A 13195-nucleotide genomic window follows, 5' to 3' on the forward strand; every position below is an offset into this window, starting at 1 on the left:
ACACAGCCTTACGAAGCATGGAACACAGCCCCGGAATAGTTACGCTACCTATTAGCTAGCTACTATTTGCAAATGGATTGTGGCCTGGCGATCGGCATCAACACAGCCTTGCGAAGCATGGAACACAGCCCCGGAATAGTTACGCTACATACTAGCTAGCTATTATTTGCGAATGGATTGTGGCCGCCTGGACAAACGTATAAAACTCAGCGTTTTCAATGACTAATTTGGACAATTGTTCGGACACAGAAAATGAGGACTTAGATGGATTTGTGGGTGATGATGACGTGAGTAAGTTGTAAAATGGCTAAATAAAGTACAACCGAACTCAGTTTTGCTTCCGTTGCCTTTTTAAAAACTTGTTTTTAGCGTGTGGGTGTAGCGTACAAGAACTATATATCCCAGCAGTCACTGCGCACCGGAAACAGAGTCTGGGGCTGCTTCCGGTAGCCAGCGCTATTGCGGTTCAATATTCATATATAATATATAATATATATGCGTCTAAAAAATGGTGCATCCTTTGTGTGTTTAAAATACAGAAATAGCCCTCATTACTGACACTGCGGCTAAAAATACGATGCACCATATAGTCGTGAAAATAGAAAAAGATAAATTTGTAAGAATTATGATAATGCTCTGCCGTCATACATTTCACTCCTTTGTCTAGCAATTTTTATACTTTTCTCATAATGCACAGACTTAAGCACGATAAGAGAGAAACAACAACAATAATGATAGCGGGACAGACTCCCAGCCCAGTTTGATAGCAACAATAAATACACATCACATACACCTTAGATCACAACTGTGAGAACACTTGGGGACAGAAAAAGGAGAGAGGGAACACAAAAACAAAAAACATGAAGACACAGGACCGTCACATACAAATTTGAGTGCACTTATACCCAATTCAGACAACCGAAATAAGTTGTCTGACTCTTTTCCCTAATAAAACCCCAGGTTTCTTTTTGTCTCTTTATAATTACCCTTATCAATTATTATTATTATTATGATGATCATGATGATGATTATTATTATTTTAATCTATTTTGAGCTGAATTTACTTTTAAGTGCAGTTATACCTTTTTCCTCATTTTATTAAGCTGGCCAGCAAAGTAATATTTTGGCATCCATAAATTTAAGTGTTTCAACCTCGAGGCGGACTGGTTCTCAACAAATTTTCAATACTGGATCAGGGCTGACATTTCCCCATTATTTTGTTTTCCTCAGGTTATCAACACACATGCACTACAATCATGCACTAACAAATGGACATATTCACCTGGACTCACCAGAGATGTCTTCAACTCTCTTAGATAAGGGGCCAGTTGCTGAGCCGAGGTCCGGCCCATTAAAGGGTCTTAACTGCTGTCGCCACCGTCTTCCCAGATATCGGCTCACCCGCCGGGCCCCTCAGCATATTGGCTGCCAAGCTTGAAAGACTAATAAATACAAGAAATGTTTGGTTCGCCAACAGCCAAAATCAACTAGCTTTGTTTAATGTCAATAAATCAAGAGGACTGTTGCGACAAGATGATTTCAATTCAAATACATTAGTCAGTGGTTGTGTACTCACTGGGTTAATTTAAATTCTTCTCAAACGATGCAATGGTCACAAAAAATAAAACAATGCACACTCCTCTCTTCTGCCTGAAGGGAGGGGTGATTTGTCACACCTATGATATTCACTCCCCGCTGTCCTACCCACCAGTCACTTCACTTTCCGGGATGTTTGCCGATGTTTTAACTCCATTCTACGCACCTCAAGTCAACTCTTCGCACACGAAATATTTTAGCTCCACTCTACGCGCCTCAAGTCAACTCTTCGCACACAAACTATTTTAGCTCCACTCTATGCCCCTTGATAGGTTCACCAATAGGCATTCCCAAATGCACGCACAAATAAAGAGACAAGACAATCTTCTGGGTTTTTCTTGCAAGGAGAATCGAACTTTCAGGTCTCGACCCAGGCTCGTTCTGGCGTCACACGTTTCTCGACCCAGGCTCGTTCTGGCGTCACTCGCTTCTTTTCCTTGTTTATTAACTTCAAGGACCCTAGTTACAATGGACGTCTCAACTCTCAAGGGAGGGGTGGGAAACAAGTGAGACGTCAAATAGTCAAAACAACTGAAGGTCATGTGCAGCCGAAGGATCTTCTCCACATTCCAGCAGTCCAAGTGGATTCGGCTTCCCTTTTGTTTAGTCTAATTAAGGAGCAAAGATTTACTTCGTTGCAAGCAGGCATTTTAGATGTAGTAAGCGAAGCACTTTCTTCATTGCAAGCAAATATATAATAATGTAAGACTAATAACCCTAACATATCCCCCTGTTATTATATATTTGTACATAATCCCATGATTCTTATTTTATGACAAATACAAATACACTTGAGGGAAGTCCGTTGTCTCGATCTTTACCCGAATTCACCTTACTTGCATGTCTGGTCTGAAAAAGGAAGAACAAAATAATTCTCCAACTCATTTTCATAATTAGCATAATCCTGGACATCAATGTTCTCACCAGTAGGCTGTCTAATAAGCAGATACAATTCTTGCAATTTGGAATTTGTTAGAGCAATTGCACTAACCATAAGTCGGTTTAGCAAAGAGCGTAAGCAGGGGATAAGACAATACCCACACATTGTCAAAGTAGTAGCAAAACAGCCATTGATATCACCACGGTGAAGGCCAACTTTTTACACTTGCCGAAGGTCTTATCCCATCAGTCTGCCCAGGCGGAAAGTTCCCCTCCAGAATGCCTCTTCGTTTCCGGTTCAGAGTCTGCAGGCCTTCAACAGCTCTGGTTAGGGACCCATTGGGTGACGTGTCGTTGAGTGCAACATTTCCAAACATTGCACACGTCCCCTGCTCCACCAAGAGCATATCAACTGTCAGAAGCATATCAAGCGCTTTGCGGTCCAGGAAAGACTCGTGGCTGCCAGCTGTTCCTTCATTGCTACGAATCCAATTTCTTTTTCTTTTGGACAGTGTAGGATGTTGTTTACCCTATTCCTATTTTTATTTGACGTAACCCAAAGAAAACAAAATTAGACAAGAGAACAAATTAATTTTTTTTCCATTCATTTCAATGGGAAACGTCCGCTCGAGTTACGAGAACCTCGTCATACGATCTCAGTCTCGGAACGGATTACCCTCGTATGTCGAGGTACCACTGTACAGTCAAACCTTGAGATACGAGCTTAATGCGTTCCGGGACTGAGCTCGTATGTCGATTTACTCGTATCTCAAATCAACGTTTCCCATAGAAATTGTTACGTCTTTGGCGACGTCATGGCGAAGAAACATGGAGTAGGACGCAATCGCAGGGAAGCAGGCAAGGACGAGTGAAGTGGTGGTCTAACAAAAACTTTAATAACTTAGGCAGGATCTTTAGAAAATAACGACGGAAGGATACACCAGGGGCGGAGAAACAACAGCTGAACACAATGGGCAATCACTCGGACAGGACACCAGGAGGAAAAAAGCATAACAAAACCAAGCAACCCTAACAGAAATGAACTAAATACAAATTAATTCGTTCCCACCCTCTGAAAAAAACACACAAAAAACAGGATTTTACCATGGAAAAACATTTTTATTGGTTGTAATTCACCATCTACCAACAGAGTAACAAATAACTAGTGGTTATGATGTTTAATAATAAAATGAGGCATTATTCAATACAAAGGGGAGTTTGCGGATGGGAGAGAAAGACAGAGACTTGACGGATGCTATCGTAATATAACATAGACTTTAAATTAAACTTAAAAGAACTTAGATTCCTATCCACACATTTAAAAAAACGTTTTAATCTTACGTTACACTAAATTTAAACCATATGCTATAACCAAGACAAAGAGGTAATGTATTCCACCATGCCTTTCGAGGCGAACTGGGGAGAACATGCAAACTCCACACAGGTGGACCGACTTGGATTTGAACCCAGGTCTCCCACTTTGACAATACAAGTTGTTTTACTAAGCCTATATGCTACTTTACATTACACACCAGCACACAATTTTTACCTTGTATAAAATAATGTGTTCATATAATTAAATACCGTATTTTCCGGACTATAGGTCGACCTTTTTCATAGTTCTGCTTAGCCTGTGAGTAATATGCAAGTGAGAGTTGTACTGTATTTTTCGGACTATAAGTTGCACTGGAGTATAAGTAGCAACAGCCCCCACCAAAAAAACACAAAAAAACCAAAAAAAAAAATAGAAGTCTCATTGTTGTGAGGGCCATTTTTAATTATATTAGAACCCAAGAACCAACATTATATAATAGTTAAATGGAGAACAACAGGCTGAATAATTAGCTGTTAATATACGTTTTTCAAACAATTATAGCCTATATAATATATTTGTCTCAGTTTCAAATAGTATCTGGATATGTACCTACATACCTTCACCCCACCATGAGTATTTTCCCTTTCATCAGATGGCACCTTAGACAACTGCCAAACTTACCTATGCTGAGGGCCCTATATGTTACTTTGAATTATATTTCAGTGCCCATATCTCTGCCGTTCACAGTGGTATACTTTACACAAGGGTCGAAAGTAACTATGCTGGGTTGTTCCCTTATGTTCATACAATGCATTGTAGATTCCTGTGTAGCAATTACTGTATTGGCCCGAATGTAAGATGACCCTGATTATAAGATGACCTTTTTTCAAGACTTCAGTTTGAAAAGACTTTTTGAACACCAAATTAATTTTTTATACATAAAATAATTACAGTACATCTGAAAACAAGATATTGAAACCGTTTAAAAGCAAGCTCTGAAAGTATTGGACAGAAAACCAAAAACGTACTATCACTGTCAGATATAAAAAAAAATTAAAAAAAAACACAAATGCCTGAACTGGAACACTACTATTAAATATGGTGATGCGATCTTGGTTTACAAAAAATCCATCACAAAGCTCCTCCACTGCAAAAATTTGTAACAAAAAAAAAATCCTACAGATCAACAAGAGGTGGTTCTAGAGGTGACTGGAGTTCCCTTCAGAAAGAGTCCATTTAGCCAAAGCACCTAATCCGTTCTTGCCTCACATACCTAGAACTCAATCTCATTTTAAAGCCTGGCTGCTGGATGAACAACATTGTGATCACAACGTTGCCAGGACCTGTGCTATTTGTGTATGTCTCATTGTTTCTATGCTGCTTTCTAGTCTTTTGTCCTGTATTGCCTTATTGATTTTATCTTCAACCTGCACATTGGACTAAAGATGGAAATTAGACTTCGGCTATAATCTTACATATTTACATATATATGTTCATTAATATGTATTGTGCCTGTATTAAATAAATCAAATTCAAATATTCGAGAGAAAAAGCATCTTATTTTGCCTCATTCAGATCATGCAAAAAGTGTCCATCACATCTTAATATCTGATCATTTAAATATGTAAAATACAGTGCACATTTGTAAATGAATGGTTTCTGGATTTTTAAATATAAATTAACCACATTAATCTACTGTAATAAACCAACAAAATTGCAAATCAATAGCAAATGACTGTCATTGGAAATGTTTATCAGAACCTGGAATTCACCAGCTTGGCCTCTTAGCATGCCTTGAGTTCAGCTATCATTCAAATGACCAGAATAATTTCCCAATACTAACTTGTTATTATCAGTGGAAAACCAATACTGTACAAATTAGACGGGAAAACGAGCAAGTTCAGATTTGAAGTATTTTTATTAATTTATTTTCCCGAATCCAAATGCATTTGACTTTCAACTCTTTGTTATGCTAGATGCCACGCCTCAGGCAGGCTTTCCCACCATTGCCCCGTCTCCTCTGGTCTCTTCACGCCAGATGGTGTGTGGTACATGGAACAAAGACTTGAGCTTGTATGAAGAGTACAAAAAACGGCGCAATGAGCTACGTCGGCGAAGCCTCAACCGGCGGCGAGAACTTGAAAAAGCACTGCCTCAACCTCTGCTGGCTGATCTGGTGAATGTTTTATTTGTTTATTTAGTTAGGAAGTGTTTCCAAAACTTTAAGTGCTCTTACATACAGAGCACTTAAAGGTATAACTGAATTTATTTAATTTCAGATGCAGAAGTTTACCCAGGAAATCTGAGTGTTGAAATAAATCTTATACTAGCCATTTACTATCGTAACAGTGATGACAAAATAATAATAATGTTCTAATACTAGTTTGGAAATTGCGAATGTGTCAACTTCACTTTTTTGCAGTCATGTATAGATTTTCACTGTATTTTGTGCATTACAGTGGTACCTCGATATACGAGCACCCCGACATACGAGCACCCTGACATACGAGCATTTCGAGATAAGAGTAAAATTTCGAGCAAATAATTATCTCTAGATACGAGAAAAATTTCGAGATACGAGAAAGCCAGGTGGCCAAGACATGAGAGGCTGTTTATCATTGTAGCGCAACTTTTCATAGCATTCTTTGTGATGAACAGTGATTACTCTGCAGTGTTTATTTGATGTCAAATGCTTACACACATCTTTTTCTCCCAAGTCCCACTATGAAGCGTGCCATTTTCCAACTTTTTTTTGTCATTCAATTATACTGCCGGTAATATGTCTAATTCAGTTGTTTGCGTGTGCGCACGACAATAAGTTGGGAAGAGTGGTTGCCACGCAGGGCGATGTGCAGCAGAAGAGACTGGAAGTCATATTTTTTCAAATCTGATCAGGGTGATCACTTTCTAATTGCTTTCTAATGACGTGCTGCATCTCACGATTGCTAAATCACAAAGATTCCAAAGCAATCACACTGTAATTATAACCCACTTGGTACGGCGGGAAGTTTGCCCAATCTTACAACTGCTACACCTAATCAAGTGCTTTTCATAAGACACATAGTTGTATGAAAAAGGTTGGGCACCCCTGATCATTTTCAAGATTTTCCTTTATAAATCATTGCTCGAAATCAGCAATTTCAGTTAAAATTATTATATAGCAGACAAACATGATGATATTTGAGAGGTGAAATGTTTAAAGAATTTACAGAAATTGTGCAATAATTACTTAAAGAAAAGTAGGCAGTTGCATAAATTTGGCCACCCAAACAAACATTTCATGAATATTTAGAAGATCATCCTTTAGCAGGAATAACAGCCTTTAAACGCTCCCTATAGCTTCCAATGAGGGTCTGGATTCTGGTTGGAGGTATTTTTGACCATTCTTCTTGACAAAACATCTTGGGTTCAGTCAGGTTGGATGGTTTCCAAGCATGGACAGCCCACTTTAAATCACACCACAGATTTTCAACAATATTCAGGTCCGGGGAATGAGATGGCCTTTCCAGAACGTTGCACTTGTTCCTCTGCATGAATGCCTTAGTACAATATGAGCAGTGTTTTGGGTCTGCTGGATTGCACATTCCAAAAGGGTGTTGCCTGCACGTAGACAAATTCAAAAAGGAAGTCACGTGAGCAGTACAACCAGGAAGTGTGTCCATAGCCAAGTCTCTGGGTGCAATATATAGCATGAGATAGACATTACGCAGGTATCAAGGCTGATATTTTAATGATCGACCACAAGACCTTCGATCAGTTTTAACAACTATTGGGATGTGGTGAATTGGTAAACATTACGAACACACGCAGACTCCACACAGTGAGGACCCACCTGGGACCAGAAATCAAATGAACCCCAAAAATTATTCCAAAATCTAATTTTTCACACCGACTTAATGTTGACAAAAGTTGATGTCTGCGGACCCTGAACAACTTGTTTTTCACGTGATGTAAAAATATGTTCTTTTAATTTTATGACTTTCTCCCAATGTTACTTAAATCTCCTAATATTACGTGAAAAGCAATGTTGTGGTCACAGAATTTACCTCGCCAAAAGTGGATGCCCGTGAAGCCAAACAATTTCCGGTTCACAATACAGAAAAATAAGTAACAAAATGACTTTCATCTCATAGAATTATTGAATATTGTAATAGTACAATCTATGATTTAATGTTCAGCATATTTTAATTTTAACCTCATAGGAGTTCAATTTTAATCTCATAATATAAAGATTTTTCTCTCGTAATATTACAATGTATGACTTTCCGCGGAACACAGAATACCAGTGTGTCATGGCACAGTGGTTGGGAAACACTTTATTAGAATATGCCGTCATAAGAGTGGCTAAATTGGTTTTAAACATTTTTACAAGTGGTTGGGAAACACTATTGGAATATGCCGTCATAAGAGTGGTTAAATTGGTGGTGAAGAGTGGTAAAATTAAACATTTTTACAATATTATTGCTTATCGCATTAATTTATCAGACAATATATTATCGGAAGGCCACCTCGTGTTGTAGAGGTTCACTCACCTGACTTCGGTCCAGACAGGCGCGGGCTCGATTCCCGCTGGTGGCGATATGATTGGGAGTGCGGAAAGTCGTTTGTTTCTCTGTGCCCTACGAATGACTGGCGACTAGTCTAGTGTGTAGTTTGCCTTTCGGCCGAAGACCCCCGCAACCCTTTCGAGGATGGGTGGTATGGAAGATGAATGAATAAATGAACAAATATTATCGGAGTTTGAACAAATTGCACAATACGTTCTGGTTCCAGACAGGAGGAAAGAAAAGTTTTATTGGAAAACTCGGCATCTTTTATAGGCTGAGCAGAGCACAGTACAGTGAAAAACAGGAAAGACATCTGGCCTCTTTCGTCAATGTTTTGGCCAAAAATATCTTTCTTGGCAGGTCAGCCCGACCCCTGCTCATATAAACAGGATGTTATCCACGACTAGCGGGTGCCTACACAACTGGTTCAAATGGCAGTTGCGCAAATCTCTATATACTATAAGTATAGTTGCATTTATCAGATCTAATTCCACCACCAGCCATACCACGCTCACACTTGGGACTGTCAGATCACACCTCTTTGTTCTTGGCCCCAGCTTGCACTCCCTTTAGCTGACAATCAAAGCTACAAAGGCAAACCATTAGCAAATGGCCTGACGACGCCCTCGCCTGACTCCAAGCATGGGAAAAATGGATGATAGGTGACAAACACAGCTTTACGAAGAGTAGGAGGCAGCACCGGGCTAGTTACGCCACTATTTTCGAATGGATTGTGGCCGCTTGGACTAACGTGTCTGCTTGCACTGTTGTTCGAGCTTTTGCCAAAGCCGACACAGCTTTACGGAGAGTAGGAGGCAGCGACAGGCTAGTTACGCCACTATTTGCGAATGGATTGTGGCCGCTTGGACTAACGTGTCTGCTTGTACTGTTGTTCGAGCTTTTGCCAAAGCCGGCATAATTTCTGTGTAGCCACATGCCAATGTGAGTGACTCCGACAACGAAGAGACGGAACCCGGCGTTTTTGATGAATCATTTGGACAATTGTTCAATTCGGACACAGAAAATTACAATTTTGATGGATTTGTGGGTGATGATTGACGACGCCCTCGCCCGACTCCAAGACTGCTTTGAACAGGCACAGTAGGAAACTTTCCACCATGAGGACCTGGGAACCTTCACAGACACAGTACTGTCTTACATACAGTACTGCATGGCTACGGGCACTGTGGAGAAGAGCATCCAGGTGTACCCAAACCGGAAACCGTGGATGACCAGCCAGGTCCAATCCCTCCTCCTGGCCCGAGATGCAGCCTTCAGATCCAGTGACAGAGCACTCTACCGCGCAACTCGCGCCAACCTGAACAGAGCCATTCACACCACCTCAACCTTCAATACATCCCACATCAAGCTCCTTGTGGAGGTAATGTATATGAGACGTGGGCTCCGTGCAGTCAACCCCCGGAAGGCCACTGGATCGGATGGAATACCAGGCAAAATACTAAAAGCCTGTGCTGGCCAACTAGCACCAGTCTTCTCAGACATCCACGACCCGCATCAGTTTGTGTATCGGCCGAATAGATCCATCGAAGATGCAATAACCACCGCCTTCCACGCTGCACTGAGCCACCTTGAGAAAAGAGGGAGCTATGTCAGAATGCTTTTCATTGACTATAGCTCAGCATTTAACACCATGAGACCGGACATTCTTATCCCCAAGTTGGCCAACCAGGCTTTCCCACCTTCCACATGCTCCTGGATTAAGGACTTTCTGGTCAGAGTACTCAGGAAGGAGCAACTAAACACCAAGCTGCAGAGGGTGATCAACACAGTCCAAAAGATCATCAACTACCCCCTACCTACCCTGTCCAGTAACTACGAATCCCAGTGCCCAGTTTCTTCCCAAGGGCTGTCACCATACTCAACTTGAGTTTTGCACCTTGGATCTAATCAAGACTTATTACTACTACTTATACTACTTATTTATTATGTTGACCACTTTTTTATCTATTACTATTTATTAATTATTTTATCATTACTCTGTATTGATTATCTATGTGTTTGTTTGTTGTTGAGTCCATAGACACGGTGAGTGGTTCGCTCTCAACAACTTGGCGCTGAACGTCTCAAAAACCATGGAACTCATCCTGGACTTCAGACGGAACAGGACCGCTCCGCTCTGCTGGTCTCACTTGGACTACTTATTTATTTGTTTCTTATTTACTGATTATTTATTTGTCTGTTTCTTGTTATTTGTGCACTACATGGTGAAAGCCTTCCTGTCCCCTTTTTTAAAATCGTGGACCGCCACCATGGTCTGCCCATCCAGAGGCACTGTCCCCAATGTCCACGCAATGTTGCTGAGGTGTGTCAACTAAAACCCCTCAACATCCAGAGGATTCCAAGGACTACACCACCAGAGAGCTTTTTTAAACATGTCAATGGCTTGAATGCTAGAGAGAACAGAACCAGGCTCTCATGGGAAGCGTGTCGGTGGTGTTATGTCTTGTTGGGGTTTGGTGGTTAGGCGTCTTTACCCTTGTGTGTCCCGTCTGCGTGATTGCACATTTGTTTCACCTTCTGTCTCTTTCCGGGTGTCCTTCCCTCAATCCCCAGTCTATGTATTTAAACACCTCTTTGTCAATCTTTGTGAGAGTATTGTCTTGTCTAGTGGTTATGTCGCATTGTGTTGATGTGCGTCTTCCCTCCGTGTCTTTTCCCCAGTTTGTTTCTTTCTGTTATTAGTTTTTCCCAGGTTTTGTTGTAAGATTTTATTTACAGTGGTACCTCGACATACGAGTGCCCCGACTTACGAGCAATTTGAGATACAAGTAAAATTTTGAGCAGATATTTATCTTGAGATACGAGACAAATTTTTATATACAAGCAGACAGCGGACGCGAGAGGCTGCTCATAAGAACATCATGGACACTGTCTCTCTCCCCACTACTCCCTCGTGTAATTTTTCTGTGGTCGCAACTCCCTCTGCGAGCAATGCGTTGCATTTTTTCAGTGTTTTTTTTCCCGTTAGTCAGTGCGAATGGCGTATATACTACTTCTCGTTGGCAAGTGGTCGTGCGTTATCCTATTGTGAGGACATTTGTGTGCATCATTTTGGGAATATATTGAAGGGAATACAAACTCAAACAACCCTCGATATTGACTGAAAGTCAGTGTGGAAGTGGGGCAAATAGAGCCAACTCGGGAGAAGAAAGGTATCAAAATGTCAAACAAAATTAGAATTTGCTTTAGTGTTAGATTAAATTTATTTTTGAGTGTGTCTGCATCGTAATCCAAGTTCATACAAATTTATTTATGTTATGTTACAAGCGCGTTGCCGTGCAAAAAGCCCCCCCTCTCTGTCCGTCTCTCTCTCTCCCCCTTTCGAAATCCATATAATTTTAGTACTAATAAACACATTTTAGTAATATTAAACCACTAGTTATGTTAATAAACTTTGTTAATAGATGGCAAATTAGAATAAATAAAAATGTTTTTCCAATCCAATATCTTGTTTTGGGTGTTTTTTCAGAGGGTTGGAACGAATTAATTTGTTTTTAGTTCATTTCTATCGGAAACGTTCGTTTGAGTGCCGAGAAAATCGACATACGAGCTCAGTCTCGGAACGCATTAAGTTCGTATCTCGAGGTACCACAGTTTGGTCTCTATTAAAGCCTTATGTTTGTGCACGCGCACTTCCTTTGTCTGCCTGATTCCTGCACTTGGGTCCAATTCCAACCGCCAAGTCATAACAGATGGAGTTAAAGACAACTCACAACTTCCCGATTTGAGGTCAGCAGCACCCATCCCCATTGTACACAGTGTTAGTGTTGTACTGCTTTCCCCTACTGAAGCGCCGGATGGTGGACAAAATTTTCTTTATTTCATAGCATTTTTAAAGCCTGGTTCTCTCCAAACAATAGATTTTCCTAAAAGTAAAATTATCCCAAACGTGGGTAACCTGTTAGTGTGATACTTACTTTCTGAGTCTATGGACTCAACAACAAACAAAGAAACACATAGATAATCAATATATAGTAATGATGAAATAAATACCATATTTTCACACCTATAAAACGCACCACCGTCTGATAGGGTGCAGTCTCATTTGCTGGTATATTTTCATTTTTTCGTCAATACATTGGGTGCTTCTTCAGAAAAGGCGCTAGCATGACACTAGGCTAGTGTATGTTATGCTATCCGTTAGCGTATGTTATGCTAGCTGCTATTAGGCTAGCCGCTAGCGTGTTTTTTTTCAGACAACACGAGCAAAACTACGTTTGATAATGCTTTATTGAGGTAAAAGGTACACTCTGATATAAAGAGTTCGGCGTTCAACATTCTAGGCACCTCTGTCAGTCAGAGTTGTGTATTGTGGGAACTTCATTACAGCTTTGGCGAAAGCTCGAACAACAGTGCTGGCCAAAGCTCGAACAACAGTGCTGGCCGACACTTGAGCCCAGTCATCCACAATCCATTATAACTCACGACATGCATCATTGTCAAGCCTTTGATTCTCTTCGCTGTTAATCGACATAGACAATTCATTCCAAATCGTCATGTAACTCGTGCGACGCTGCCTGCCTGAACTACTATTCAATTCAATTCAATTCAATTTATTGGCAAGAAAAAAGCACCAGGCTAAGGGCCATGTAACAAGATACAGAAATGTGCAACAAAACGCGGTGTAGTCACTGGTTCACGGCCAAAAAGTCATCCAGAGCCCTCTTGAACTGGGCGACCGTCGGCTTCTCGACCACACTCTGCGGAAGCCGGTTCCAAGGACCGGCGATGCGCACTGAAAAAGCAGCCTTCCGCCGATTCAACCGGAACCTGCGAGGATACAGCTTCCACGGATGACCCCTCAGACCACGATCAGGTGCGGGCGTGAAGAAGAGGT

At 40.9% G+C, this 13195-nt stretch overlaps 1 protein-coding gene across 12 annotated transcripts in view; it reads left to right on the top strand.

The window, feature by feature from the left end:
* Positions 1 to 13195, top strand: part of LOC144087012 (uncharacterized) — a 64473-nt gene that overhangs the window by 18908 nt on the left and 32370 nt on the right. For 6 of the 12 annotated variants that reach the window (XR_013304626.1, XM_077617270.1, XM_077617269.1 and 3 more), the window contains one exon: positions 5767 to 5966. Coding sequence is in view for 7 of the 12 variants with exons in the window: in XM_077617270.1 (XP_077473396.1) it covers positions 5767 to 5966 (200 nt within the window). In the remaining 5 variants the exon portion in view is untranslated. Of the gene's footprint in view, positions 1 to 5766; positions 5967 to 10371; positions 11803 to 13195 lie in introns of those variants that run through there. The other 6 variants (XR_013304627.1, XR_013304628.1, XR_013304629.1 and 3 more) reach the window with 4 other exon arrangements.

The sequence above is a fragment of the Stigmatopora argus genome, chromosome 13, assembly GCF_051989625.1.
Source record: "Stigmatopora argus isolate UIUO_Sarg chromosome 13, RoL_Sarg_1.0, whole genome shotgun sequence".
In the NCBI taxonomy this organism is placed as follows: domain Eukaryota; kingdom Metazoa; phylum Chordata; class Actinopteri; order Syngnathiformes; family Syngnathidae; genus Stigmatopora; species Stigmatopora argus.